Source organism: Crocuta crocuta, unplaced genomic scaffold (genome assembly GCF_008692635.1).
Source record: "Crocuta crocuta isolate KB4526 unplaced genomic scaffold, BGI_CrCroc_1.0 scaffold36, whole genome shotgun sequence".
Classification (NCBI taxonomy): Eukaryota; Metazoa; Chordata; class Mammalia; order Carnivora; family Hyaenidae; genus Crocuta; species Crocuta crocuta.
The window spans coordinates 5207420-5222488 of record NW_027532203.1 but is presented as its reverse complement, the minus strand read 5'-3'; the positions used below and the strand labels follow the sequence as shown (position 1 = coordinate 5222488).

At 41.5% G+C, this 15069-nt stretch overlaps 1 protein-coding gene across 4 annotated transcripts in view; it reads right to left on the bottom strand.

The window, feature by feature from the left end:
• Positions 1–4133: 4133 nt before the first annotated feature.
• Positions 4134–15069, bottom strand: part of PIGN (phosphatidylinositol glycan anchor biosynthesis class N) — a 102643-nt gene continuing 91707 nt past the window's right edge. For 3 of the 4 annotated variants that reach the window (XM_077777634.1, XM_077777633.1, XM_077777632.1), the window contains 3 exons: positions 14776–14818; positions 12539–12591; positions 4134–4453 (listed from right to left, as the gene is read on the bottom strand). In XM_077777634.1, coding sequence (XP_077633760.1) covers positions 4330–4453; positions 12539–12591; positions 14776–14818 — 220 coding nt within the window. In that variant the 3' untranslated portion in view covers positions 4134–4329. The remainder of the gene's footprint in view (positions 4454–12538; positions 12592–14775; positions 14819–15069) is intronic. The other variant, XM_077777635.1, reaches the window with a different exon arrangement.

The window sequence follows — 15069 nt, the reverse complement described above, 5'->3', positions numbered from 1 at the left end:
CTAAATTTGTCAACTATGGTGAGGGAAGAGTCATAAAAAACCATTTGGCTCCTGTCAGAGATTCATGGTTGGCAATGGAGGCAAATTTACCCCAGAGGAGAGAAGGCCCAAGCAGACATGGGCACAGCTGAGCACCACAAGCTCACATTGTATCTACACTGCACAGAAGAACTGATGGGAATGGATTCATGAAGAAAATCCATTATTTGTACACACACCAGGTTCTAACATGGCTGAGAGAGAGCAGTGACATGAGTAGAGAAGAGAGAAAACAGGGCAAGAGAGAAATAACTAAAACAGAAAAACCAAGGAAGGCATAAAACTTCAACTAGTAATTGCCTTCTGTAGGCAAATCACAAGAAAAGAAGCCAATATTTGCTATGAATTTATTTTTCTGGTAAAGCTATAAACTATAAGGCATAAAGACTTAGTCCAAATTCTATCAGGGCCATCTGATGATCTGTGATGAACTGGAGGCCACGTGGTACTACTGAAGAGTCCCACATGAAAGAATATGAAAGGCATAATTTATACAGAAGCAGGTAGAATTTCTAGTACACTTTTTAAGTGTATTTATTTTGAAAGAGAGAGAGAGCACAAGCAGGGGAGGGGCAGAGAGAGGAGAGAGAGAATCCTAAGCAGGCTCCACATTGCCAGCACAAAGCCCAACGCGGGGCTCGAACTCACGAACCCGTGAAATCATGACCTGACCTGAAATCCAGAGTTGGAATTCTTAACCAACTGAGCCACCCAGGCACCCCAAATTGCTAGTACATTTTAAAGTTTTCCCATGCTAGGGGTTAAAATCTCAGAAAAACAGATTCAATTAAACATATAACACCCCAAAACAGTGTGACAAGTTGAGGTTTTAAGTGTGAAAGTATACGACAACATTTATAAAGTATGCTTACCAGTTGGAAGGGAGACTTTAAGATAGGGTCTGCAGCCAAGCAAGTGGAAACTGCTGGAATACTGTGATCTTTCTCCCTTCATAATGCGTAGACTAAGTTAAATTCCCTAAGTACTACGATAAATACACCTATTTAACTTTGTTCAGCTAAATGCTTCTCAAATATATTTGGTCAGGGAACCCTTTTTATTATGATGTCTGTTTGTATCCTAAGTGACCGATGTTCTAGGGGACGTACTTTGAGAAATGCTATGTGGCAAATAAATAACTGCAGTTCGAGTTGAGAAACACTTGTGATATGTTTGTGTCTCTGAGGAAATTAGTAAGTAGGATACATTTTCTCAAATGCCCTTGCTATAGAGTGAGTTATTCTGTACTGTACACAGTGCAGAAATCTCATCTACCTTTTTTTTACATACCATGCTGATGCAGAAATGTGAAAATGCTACGTGTTACCATAGTACTGAAACCACGTACCATAACCACCCCGACTTCAAAGCACTTTACAGAGGACGAGAAAACATCAGTATATAAAGAATGGCTCTGGAAAGGTGAGAAATTACAAAGTTCTCTCTGGTCCCTTAAAGGAGTCCTTGGAACAGCCCAAAGGGGGCTCCGCTCCAAATGACTGAGTCAATTTAGCTCACTCTCTTCAGCCCTCTTGACCAGCTGATGTCCAGGGTAGATATGGGAGCTCACCAGGTTCTCCCCAGGAGAGCTGGTGCCCCCTCTGGAGACAGGCCCCGCCCCCTCAGCTGCCACCTTCCTGCCCCTGGGCCAGTTCCATCAGAAATTACATTTTTCATGGCACGGGTATGTATCAAAGGTGGAGGAGCAAGGGAGTCCTGGTCTGGAACAACACTGTAAAAGTAGGGGGGTGGGAGGGTAGGCATACAGGTTCCTAATATCTGAGTTGGCTGAAATTTGGAATGAGTTTTTCATGAGAAGCAATATTGTGAGTGATAAATAGGTTCCCTACGTATGTATGTAGACCAGCTCTGTCATTGTTAGGTCATTTTGAGGGAATTATTATGAAAACATATTAGCATTTATAACATTATTTTCCTAAAAACTAAAAAAGCATTTTGTGTTCTAAATAGTGCACACTAAATATAATAATACAGAGAACGAAAACATTGGCTCCTTATGGATAGACTGCAGTTAGTTTCCTAAATCCTTAGAGTATCCTCCAAGGTTTGTTCATAGTCCACATGACATACCTTGGCTCTTTCGTTCAGTATTTTCTCCGCCTGATATGCCCCCTTTAATTCCTATAGCAATTCCTAATTTTAGCAAATGCTAACCAGCAAACGTCTTAAGTCTGATTTGGAAATCTGGTATTAATAGTCAGAATGAAAAAGTAAATGCCTTAAACAGAAATACATATAAATAGTATTTATTTTTTCTGTTATTCAATATAAAAATATGCATTTCAAAACACTTTAATATATTTGATAAGATGCACAACGGAAAAGGCCTGTCTAGCAAACTCTGTTCCCCAATGAGTCTGAGGGGTCCAGACAACAGTGCGACGACGCGAGGCTGCGGTTGCAAGTGCACATCCCTGTTGTGTCAGCTCACCTGACTCAGAACAACATGAAGATGTGCTTCGAAGAGCAAAATAAAGGCAAATCACTGAACACCTTCCACAATGCCATAATAAAATATTCATTAATTCCTCTGTGCGGAAATCTGGGAAAAGATGGAGGGTGAGACTAGAAATCCGGAGACAACGTGAAAGTTCAGGGGCTCCGTATCTTCCAATACCATCATCTGTTACAGCAGCTGCTCAGTTGTCCAGCAAGATTTTATATGCAAGACTGATGGTGCATGTGGTCTTATGCTGAAATCTCCTAGAGCGCCATCGCCGCTACACCAGGAAGTGCTACCACAAACAAATTAGTACCACACTTCATCATAAGCAGAAACTAAGAAAGCGTGTTTTGCCAAACCGATTTTTGAATCTTCTAAATTGTATTTGTTCACTCACCTGCCAATTTAAAAAATATAGTATTTTGTAGGGGGCTTCTTTGTCATTAATGTGAATTTGTTATGCTATAATTTAATTCAAAAGCATTTTTTTAATTTATTTTTTAAAAATTTTAAATGTATTTTTATGTCTTTATTTTATTTTGAGAGAGAGACAGAATGTGAGTGGGGGAGAGGCAGAGACAGAGGGAGACACAGAATCTGAAGCAGGATCCAGGCTCTGAGCTATGAGCACAGAGCCCGATGCAGGGTTCAAACCCATAGACTGTGAGATCATGACCTGAGCTGAAGTCGGATACTTAACTGACTGAGCCACCCAGGAGCCCCTAAAACAATTTTTTTTTAAATGGGACTCAGATTAGCAAAGCTTAGCATCAGCCAAAATCTGCTGGCACACGATGGGCAGAAGGCCAGCCCTACAGTGATGTATAAAGGTCACTTAATGAAAAATCCAAATAAAATTACTCTCAAAATATTTTGTCCATTATAATTAGTTTACAAATGGGACGTTTAAATTTAGTGAAAGGACTCTAGGGCTTTGGGCTAGAATCTTCCAACCAGAAAGATAAGCAATTTTAACACTGATTCCTATGATATTGTCATAAAGTTTAACCATTGACTTAAAGGATTCTGTTGAAATGATATGTGATAAAAGCTATGGGGGTAACAGATACTGAGTCTACAATGAAAAGTTAATCCTTTAACATTTTTCCCCTGAATCAGACACAAATACCAAGTATTTTCTACCTTTCTATCTCCAGAAATTCCAATGGGAACCCAGAAATGGGGGAGGGGAGGGAGGCCAACCTGCACCTGGCTGGTGCACTGTGAAAACCCTGGAAACAGCACTAAGAAGACAGTGGTGTTGCACACGGAGGGAAGAGGGAAACACCTGCCAGCGCGGTTTCTACTGAAGCTTCAGTAAGGAACAGATCCCGATTCTCCTTCTAGCATTATCACTCCTTGCAAAACCGAGGCTGAGCGCGGACAAATATTTATGGTGCCGCCTGGTGACCTCCTCCGAGCTCAGAGCTCAGCCCGCGCTGGCTGTGAATGCGAGCAGCGCCGGCCCCACGGGAGCGCGCCCTCAGCCGCATCTACTGGCCGCTGCGGGTGCTGACCGATGGCTCCAAGTGCCCTGAAATTTCAGTGACAGGAGTGGAGCTAAAGGAAGAAACTGAAAAGGGAGAAAGTCTACGATGCTCTTCCACAGACAGAACCAGTATTTCACATATCCAGAAACTCAAGAAAATGGAAGCTCCTTTATTCCAGAAAACCTGTAAACTCGGAATTCTGCATGTAATCCTCTCTATAGGAGCAGAAGATGCTGTATATCAATGTCCACTTTCCTACTGAATCCTTGATAAGAGTTTAGTTTAAAAGGAGAATGGGAAGCAGTATCCAGATGTTGAACGATGGCTTGGGCAACATCATATGAGGTGGCTTTTGGGTTTGCCACAGAGTTTGAGTTTCTTTGTCGTGAGCAGGTGGGCCAGGCCATTGAGAAACACCAGAACGATGGTCATGGACATGACAATCACGTAGTGGCTGATGCTACAGGAGGAGGAAAAGAAACATGTTACAGGCACACACAACACACATGGGAAAGAGCAGGAGATCTCTCTAAATAATGTTTCTAGATGTATACATAAGATACACAGAACTACAAAAGATACCAATGATGGTTTTTAAATTTATTTATTTATTTACTTTTTGTACTCTCTACACCCAACTTACCACCCTGAGACCAAGAGTCACATGCTCTTTGAACTGAGCCAGCCAGGTACCCTGATGTTCTTGAAACAGGTATCAAAATGGTAAAAAAGCCAAATCTGTTACAGAAGTAGTGATGAACATAAACAATATTTTGAGATCTCTCCAACAACTGCAATATGTTATGAAAATGTCTGATTGGTACTGGCAGTGCCTGCGTCTTTGTCACCAAAAGAAACAGAATTTCAAAATCCAGCTTTTAGAAACAAAGGTAATTTTCCGCCTCTAATTCTTGCTCCCTCTGAATAACACCCACAGACTCCCCAGTTGTCCAGGTGAAGTATTTTGGCATTTTAGAGCACGCCATCCTGTGCGCTGACAGAAGTTAGAAGTACCAGCAACCCCCACTCCGCCCAGATGTTACCCAAATTCAAATTCAGGGAAGTAAATATTTTAGTCAAGGAATCTAAATAAACAAAGGGAAAAGGACCCATTTCTTTGTGAATCTCTAAGTAAAGCTACTGTCTCCCAGATTTTGCGTTTTTAGACCTTTTATCCCTTTTAGTACTTTAAATTATTGTAAATACTTTTTAATATTTTAATTTTTTAAAAAAGCTTAGTTATTTTGAGAGAGAGGGAGGGAGGGAGTGTGTGCGTGAACGGGCTAAGAGCGTGGAGCCCCACTTGGAGCTCCATCCCACAAGCCATGAGATCATGACCTGAGTCAAAATCAAGAGTTGGACACTTAGCTGATGGAGCCACCCAGGTGCCCCTAAACTACTTGAAAATGAATAATATTAAATATGACTTGATTTCTTAACAAGATAAGTTTCATAACACCAGTAGATAGGCGACTATCCTCAAATTTAGTGGAAGTCTATTTATAAGAGGTATTTTATAGATCACTTATCTCCTCAGAGTGGCCTGAAATCACAAACTTTGGGCTCAATTAAGCTAACATTATTGGCAGGAAATAGTTGTGAAGGTCATGACCTTCATGCAATTGAGCCATAAGGAATTCCAGGGCTTGGATCATCTCCGCACACCGGAGTTACAGAAGCATTCAACTTCAACTGGAAATGAGCTTAGCTGCTCCCACGCTCTCCCCTGGACTATTCTGAAATCACTTAAATCAGCAATTCTCAGGGCGTACTGTGTGATGGTAGACGGACAGGGTGTCTGTGTGGAAGGTGTACAGAATCACCAGGGGCCTGTGCCGCCTGTACAAGGGGTGGCAGAGAAAAGGTTGACTGTACTTTTCAATCAGGATAATGGGCAGTAGAAGCAGGTCAAATCTGTTGGATGGACTGGAGAAGACAAGTTTGAGAATCACTGATTTTAATAAAGCTTAGTATTCATTATAAAAGTAAAAATATTTTATAGCACTTATTAATGACAATTAGAATATTAAAATAGTATTGAACATAAGAAGTTATCATTATATCTAAAGAGAAATGATACTTCGGTTTTCATCTGTATTTTTAAAAAACTTTTTAAATGTTTTTTTTATTTTTGAAAGTGAAAGACAGAGTGCAAGCTGGAAAGGGACAGAGAGAAAGGAAGACACAGAAACCGAAGCAGGCTCCAGGCTTTGAGCTGTCTCCACAGAGCCTGACGCAGGGCGTGAACTCATGAACTGAGAGTTCATGACCTTAGCCAAAGTTGGATGCTTACCTGACTGAGCCACTCAGGCACCTGTCATCTGTATTTTAATAAAGTATAACAACAGTGCACGCAGGAAACAATCCCAATGGACACCACTATCAAATCAAACCAATTAGACTGATGATGCTGACTCTATTCACTTCACACCAAATAGACTTAGAACATAAATTTAAATATGTTTTTATAGTTATGAAAATTACCTCAAAGGACTTTTTCCCTAGTTTTAAAAAATGTACTTCTTTCAGTACACCATATAAAAGGCAGTACTCTGTAAAATTTATGACTTGCTATGAATGAAGATACAGTATAAAAGATCAAAAGAAGAAAATACAAAATTGTAGCTCTGTCAGCCGAGCTCGGTTTTATAGCCTGGGCAGAATCTTTTTCACATGGCTGTTAAAAGAACACCTGATGCCACAAGGTCTGCAGAGAGGCACGGAGTTTACAGCCACACGCTCAGTGGACCACAGTGGCTGCAGTGCATTCCTGTAAGAGTCTCAATTTAATTCTGATAAAATCTGCTCACAAGATGCATTTTGAAACATACTGGACTATACCCATAAACACAAATATTGTCTCATGCCTAATAACACAACCTTTACTTTTGTTAGGTTTATTTATTTATTTATTTAGAGAGACAGACAGACAGACTTGAAAGCAGGCTGCCCACTGTAGGTACACAGCCTGATGTGCGGCTTGAGCTCATGACCTGCGAGGTCACGACCTGAGCCGAAATTAAGAGTCAGGCACTTAAATCAACTGAGCCACTCAGGTGCCCCAATACAATCTTTATTTTCTCAAGTTTTGAAAAATTTCATTTATTTTGAGAGAGGGGGAGAGAGAAAGAGGCAGAGAGAGAAGGAGAGAGAGGATAGCAAAAGCAGGCTTTGTTTGGTGCAGAGCCGGATATAGGGCTCCAACTCACGAACTGCTAGATCATGACCTGAATCGAAATCAAGAGTTGGACACTTAACCAACTGAGTCACCCCGGTGCCCCTACAATCTTTATTTTTAAAGAAACTATTATTTGTTTGTTAACCTGAAACTAAGTGCTGAGGAATCTGGCAAACCTATTTGAAAACCCACTGCGATCACCACACTGACACCATGTCCATGACAGACACACACAGACCACATCCGCGAGGCTGGTGAGCTCCCAGTCCTCTGGAGAATTCAGGGACAGTCTCACTTTTTCCGCGCTCATAAAGCAATCAATTAGTAAGGACATTTGAGTATAATTGGCATCCCTGTGTATAACAGGCATCTCACAGCTGAAGTTATTAACTGTATTACTAATAAAAAGGAGTTTATAAGTAAAATTAGTCACAAAGGGAAACCACTGCAGGAGCACGATTCAAATAACTCTGGGTCCTGTTAAGGAAACACTGCCAGTAAGTTTAATTAATATCTGCAACATGATAAGAAACATCTCAGCTTTTCATGTATACATTCACACAGGAACCATTACAAACTCCAAAACTTAAAATGCAACTTTATCACAAACAGAATGCAGGAAAGAGTACAGTAATGAGGTTTTGATATGTGAACCTGACTGTAAGGTGCTTTAGCTTTGAATCTTGAAGCCTATCTTCCAGCCATTATCCAAGCCCTTTCCTGGCAATAAATCTGACACCGATGAAGGGGCATGAACCTCTCCTGCTCACCAGGACCTGTGCCGCGCGGCTCACCGAGGCAGTGCAGGCTGCTACTGCTACCCAGCATGCAAAGAGAAGATCACAGAATTCTAACTCGTCAACAGGAGCAGCTGCAAAACAAAATCACCCCCCTGCAGCCCCAATCTGGGTAATTCCACACGAAAGCCTGATTTCTCTAACTCAGATTTCAGTCTGTTTCTCCATCCCAACCCCTTCCACCCCCCACTCCCCCTGCAGCCATCTTCCTTAGGAGGGCATGTTTTCGAAGTTGTAATAAGAGACAAAGAAGACAAGCAGCACAGAGCAAGGGGTAACCAGGGGAGTGTGTGTATGTTGGTGGGGGGGAATTTATGAAAGACTGTTCACTGCCTTTAGGCTGATGAAGAGAACTGAAGTCTCTCAGGGCAAGTGTCCCACTTCACCGAAGGGAGTTAGATCTGTGAGGGCAAAGCACGAGACTGAGATGGAACGCGGTTTAACCTACCTTACTCACTGCCTATGCCTTTATCACCTTTCCATCCCCTCAGGATGTTAATGCTCCATACCAGGACAACAGACATAAACCTGGACCATTCCAGGGAAACCTGCACATGTGGTCACTGAATGTGAAGGGCTGCTCCCATTACAAAAAAATACTATTAGCACAAAATATTCCTACAGCACAGTTTTTCCCCTGTATGGCATTAATCAATTACATAATATTTTAACAAATATAGTAAGTAAACTATAGTGTGAAACCTAGAGTTAACATATTTTTCTCATGGCTAGTCCCTGATCTGCAGGTGCTAATGCACCATTCTGTTTCCCTTGGTGTGGATGATGCTCAAAGTTTGTCTTATGCATCTATAATAGTCTCTCTTTCTGCAATTATTCTGTGCTCTGATGAACACTTCATTCCCATGATGGTTGTGTACAGGAATGCAGGAAATAGGCCTCGAGGTACCATGCAAGTGCCAGGAAGAACGTCATGGTAGATGTTAAGTACAAGTTTTGCAGTGGCTCAAGGCCTCTTTTAAAAAAGATCAAGCAAGCACAGGTAACAAAAATAGACAAACTGGACTACGGAAAAATTAAAAACTTTTGTGCATCAAAGGACACACTCAACTGCTTTTGGCTCATTCCCTCCTCATCGATATTTCTTTCTCCTTCAAATCCTAAATGTACAGTACTCAAAACTCTGCAGTGAATGGTTCCTTTGCAACAATCACAAACAAGATCAGACACAAAGCCACTTGTAACATAGAGTGTAGCAGAGCTACAAAGCAAAGGCTTTCGGAAATTCACCGCAAGTAGAGGCGACAAGGAGTGGTGGGCACACTACAGCCATGGCTGGTCAAGTGCTGTCCCCGGGCCCATGAAACCATCTTTACAAGTCACATAAGTCACAGTCTCTGTAGGGCCACAATGTCCTCATCTCTTGAATGAAGACAGTAGATACAGAGACTGTGAAAAATATCTATTTGACAGTGTTGTGGTAAAGATCACATGAAACACGGTGTTGGCGGACGCTGTAAACACTGCAGCAGAGCACAAATGTTGGTTATTTTGCAGCCCAGGTGTGACTGGGGGCAATCCTTTGACTGACATCCTGGACCTTCCACTCAAGTTCAAGCTTCTATCTTATTTTGCCTTTTACCTCATGTAAACCGATTCCATGGTCTCCAAACTGCCTTCATCAGGTCTTTCAGGACTCTGATCTCAAATAAGCAACTGCTGGGCATGTGGACGCAGTGCTGCGGTACATGGCCACGCTCTGACCTTGTGGGTAAGTCTCTGCCTCTACTCTACTCAATAAACAAGCTTACTCCATTTGGGCCCCCATACCGGCTCCTGAACCCCAGCTTTGACAGAGGGTAATTAGCATTGACGTATCTAGGGACATCCACCCCTTCCAACTATGATATTCCTCACACTCATGAGCTAAATGAAATGACAACAAAATCTCAGAGAGAGGTGAGGGTATTCCATGTGGTTTCTGCCCCGTGTTTCTCCTTTCTTTTTTTATTTTTTTTATTTTTTACTTTTTAAATGTTTGTTTATTTTTGAGAGAGACAAAGTGCGAGTGGGGGAGGGCAGATGGACAGTGAGACATAGAATCTGAGGCAGGCTCCAGGCTTTCAGCACAGAGCCCAACGTAGGGCTTGAGCCCTGAATTGTGAGATCATGACCTGAGCCAAGTCAGATGCTTAAGCGACTGAGCCCCCCAGGAGTCCCTCTCCTTTCCTTTCTTACTGAGCTGGAAAGAGTGGTCTATACTTATGACTCTACTTCCTGATCTCCCATTTCATGTATCCATTTCCCTTTCATTTTATCAGAGTTATACATGCAGCACTACAAACACAAAATAGTGGAGAAAGATTTAGAATGAAAACCAATAGTCCTCTTTCCTGTGGCTGCTTTAGTCACTTCTCTTTCTAGGTCTTCTGGGGCTTTACCTCCTGAACACAATGAGTATCTCTATGTTGCTGTTTACTGATACATTCATTTAAAACATTATATAGTCAGTCCCTGCTAGGAAAGAGAACGGAGCCTACTTAGACTATAACCCACTCACTTCAATTTTAGATGTGTTTTCTATTAGCCAGTTTTTCTTCTACTTTTCCTTCTGAGTCAATTTCAAGGTATAATTTATATGTAGGAAATTGGAACCATTTTAAGTGTCGGTAAGAAGAGTACTGACTGCACCCAAGTGGCCATCATCACTCAAGATACAGAGCTTTTCCATCGCCCAAAGTCCCCACATTCTCTTCTGCAGTCAGGCTCACCCTAACTCAGTGCTGGAGATGGATGATGGTGATAATCCCACAACAGTGTGAATGTACTTAATGCTGCTGAACTGTGCCCTTAAAAGACATTAAGATGGTAAATTTTATTATCTATATTTTACCACAACTAAAAATAAGATAAAAAGGGGCACCTGGGTGGCTTAGTCGGTTTGGACTCAGGTCATATTCCCAGGGCTGTGGGATCAAGCTCTGCACTGCGCTGTGTGCTAAGCATAGAGCCTGCTTAAGATCCTTCCTCTCCCCCTGCCCTTTTCTTCCTGGTAGGACACACACACTCTCTCTTTCTAAAAAAAAAAAAATTAACAAAAAAGATAAAAATTTAGTCGTCTAAAACACTATATTTTACAAGAGTATGTTCCAAACAAAATTCTGTGTCTAAAGTTAAAACAAATTAAGAAAACTTTGGAGAGTAAGGGTAAGTATGTCAAACACAGGAAGCACTCTGAAGGATGAAAACCAGAACTACAGAATAACATCAATACTAATCGTTGCCTTTACTAAAGCTTTTTAGATGCCGGACACTGTGCTAATTCTCTGCGTGGAGTAATATATTCAGGCGACTACATGAGACGCAGGAGAGATTAGAGAGATTAAGCCTTGCCGATAGTCTCTCAGCTAAAATGTGGCAGAAACTGTTCAATCCTAGTTGCCTTGGTCTCAAGCCTATGTTCTGACACATTATCTCGTCCGGACACTTTGGGATCAGAGGGCTGGAGAGAAGACGCCACAACTTTTCCTAAGCATTCAAGCTTCAGAGCAGTGGAACCAAAATGGTCTAGGGAGTAGCTTTTATGTGCCTGGCACACATGGGATGAAAGATTCAATCAGATGAGGCAGGGAGGCAAATAGGTCTATGAATAATGAGGCTGTACCAGGAGTGAGCTGCCTAAGACGCAGGAAGAGAGGAGAAAAGGTCTAACACAGTCTCACCCAGACCGACACAATTCCCAGCAACACAAGTGCCAAATGAATGTTGACTGAATGAAACAGAATCGGTCTAGGGATGCCTGGGGGGCTCAGGGATGCCTGGGGGACTCAGTCAGTTAAGTGTCCGACTCTTGATCTTGGTTCGGGTCACAATCTCACGGTTTGTGGGTTTGAGCTCCAAGTCGGGTTCTGCACTGACAGCGTGGAGCCTGCTTGGGATTCTCTTTCTCCCCCATCTCTGACCCTCCCCCACTCGTGCCCACACTCACTTTCTCTCTCTCAAAAATAAATAAACATTAAAAAAAAGAACCAGTCTATAAAAAATGTATCCTGTCTCAGAGTGCATTTGAAAACAAAAAGGCAAGAAGACCAACCCCGCTTTCTCTCAAAGAGAAGAAATGTAACAGATGAGAGCAATCGTTCACAGTCAAATCACAACCAAGAAAAAACGGACTTTCGGCTCAGATTATACTTTAAATAACACTGGTGTACGTTTCCCACATTACATGTTCTCATATTAAAGATTCTAAGGGGCAGATAATGACTACATGCAATTGAAATCACCACATAAACTTCATTTTGCAACCGAGTAGCGTCATTTCTCTGAAGAGACTGACAGCTTGGGAGAATACGCAGACTGGAGTGACCTTCTCTGAAAACCCTGCTCAGATTCAAGCAGTTTCTCTTGCACCTTCCCTGGGATCCATCTATCCTCACACTGCCCCAAGAAAACGCTTGCTAACGTGCTAATGCCAACAACTCGAGAGATGTGTCTCACTTTCAAAGGCTTAAAATAATCGCTACTTGTTATGCTTACCTCAAAACTCAAATTGGCACCTTCTACTAAGGTATCAAGTTATTTAGTTTTTACTGTACATGAATATATACTGCACCTTGTTCCAATATCAAGCCAGCTGCCATAATCCTTGACCAAGAAGAAAAAATGCTGTAAAATAAAACAAAATATGGCTCTATCAAAACAAAGGTACTTTGATTCAGCTGAAAAACAATGTTTTTGGATTACAGATTTCAGATTTCTGACCTCTCATAATCATTATCTGACTAGAATCTAGAAGAATATGCCCTTTCCAGGAATTTTTGCTTGGACTAAAATGAGCAAAAGCCTGAGAGCAAGGTGTAGCATTACCATTCAGTCAAATGAACATTAAAAGTGACATTTATGAATAACTAGAAATAAAGATAACTCACTTAATTTTTTTCAGTAAGCTCTATGCCCAGTGTGGGGCTTGAACTCATGACCCCAAGATCAAGAGTCACAGGCTCTACTGACTGAGCCAGCCAGATGCCCCAATTTTAATAAAAGACACTAAATAATATCAAAGCCTTCAGTGAAAGAAAGCCATTATCATTCATTTATCAACAAATATTTTACTGGCGGTTTACTATGTGCTAATCAGTGTGTTAGGTCCTAGAAATAAACTCTCTTGCAGGAGGTGTATAATCCAGTGAATAATTCAATCGAACTATCAGGGGTGTGTGTGTGTGTGTGTGTGTGTGTGTGTGTGTGTGTGTGAGAGACTGTGTGTGAGAAGAGTGTTATCACTGGAAAACACAGGCAATTATGGGAGCACAGAGGAAGGAGTACATGCCCCAGATGGAGTATAAAGGAAGGCTGTCCCAATAAAAAGTCTACAGATCTAAGTAAAAGGTAAGAGTCAGATGAGAGAGGAGTCTGAGGACATGAGAGGAGAAGTATGTTCCTGCGAGAGGGAGGAACCTACAGAGACGCCAGGAGCGCGGGCAGAGTGTGCCAGGGCCAACGTGAGCCTGGTGTGGAGAAACACGGTGGGAGATGACGCAGGTCAAGTAAGCAGAAGCTAGGCCACAAACAGCTGTAAGCTGTAAGCAATCTCTTTATAAAATTAATCAGAAGTTAAATTCCCTTCTGTTAACATGTCTTGCTTATTTGCCACGTTGTGAGCAAACTGAAAGCTGATTTGTCCTGGCATTATTATGTGTAATCAATTTCAGAAATACACTGAATATCCAGTTCAACAGAACACAAAAATGCTCTCCTCTAAATCAAGCGACTAGGAATCTGATTTGGGAAGTTACCCTACTTGGTGTCTCTGATCGGTTCTAGCATCTGATGTTGTATAGTGAAGAATTAACTTCACCCAAAGAGAATTCTGGCTTTTGCTTTCAGTTACTTGGGGGTGACATCTAGGCCCACGAGATGTCATGCCTGATGGGTGTATTTTGCCTGGGGCTTTAGCCACTGGACAATTTTATATTGGGGGCTTTGGGCCATGTGGTATCAGTTCTGCCTCTAGAAGGGCTGGACATGAGAGGTCAGCCATGGGAACGAAATGGGACTGATCCCCACTAAACGGTGACACGGAGGCCCTGGTGAGCCTGGTCGGCACGTGACTCCACAAGGACAAGAGGACCAGAGCTCCCTCCCTAGACTCCGCCTTCTGAGTTTCTCCCCCCGGCTCACTTCCATCTGTATCCTTTCCTATAATAAACCATAACTGTGAATAGAACAGTTTTCAGTGAGTTACATCCGTGTAGCAAATTATCAAACCTGAGGGCAGTGTTGAGAAGCCCCTGAACCTGCAGGCGTAAAGTAGGATCTTTTTGTGAATACACTCCATGCGAGAGGCTCTTTACCTCCTACAAGCTCTTTACCCAGAACTCACTTATGAGAGCCATCAACTTAGTAACATCGTCCCACTTGAAAAGCTCTATTTCTTCTTTCCTTCCTTCCTCCCCTTCCTCCCTTCTTCCCTTTTCTCAATCTGAGAGAAGGGTTAAAATAATCAACATTTCAAGCAGTAAAATGATGTATTACCTAAATCTAAAGTTAGCTTTTTCTGTTAACTTCCTACGCAAGGTTCATTTCAGACACAATGCACCATGGAAGACTAGGTATAAAGTGACAGATTGAAATAAATCAAGTAGGAAGACTTCTGATAGTTTCAGAAGAACACCCTTCCTGCACAAGTCATATAAAGAAAGTACTTTATATGTGTAAATTATGCCAGTACTTATAACTTAATATCTAAAGATTTCATGCACAGAAATGCATTCAGATCTCTCCTGATTAAATTAAATCAGCACTTAACTTCTCCATCTTATTTATACTGCATATTCAATAATGCCTTACCAAAGCCATAATGTCTGATATGACGAGAACCATGAGAAAAAGGCTGGAAAAAAATAAAGATAGATTACACATAATAGAATAGGCACATTTCAAAGCACAGCAAAATAAAAATTAAATCAATCATATAACCCAACATTCTGTTAGCATTTTTGCTTCCGAGAATACCACTTTTTTTGAAGAGAGTTCTTTTCATGTTATCATGGGCAATTGACCCACAGTGATGGGCCGGTATTCAAAAATGTTATTTAACAAAAAAAAAAAAAAAAAAAAAAAAAGTATTTTAAATTTTAGAAT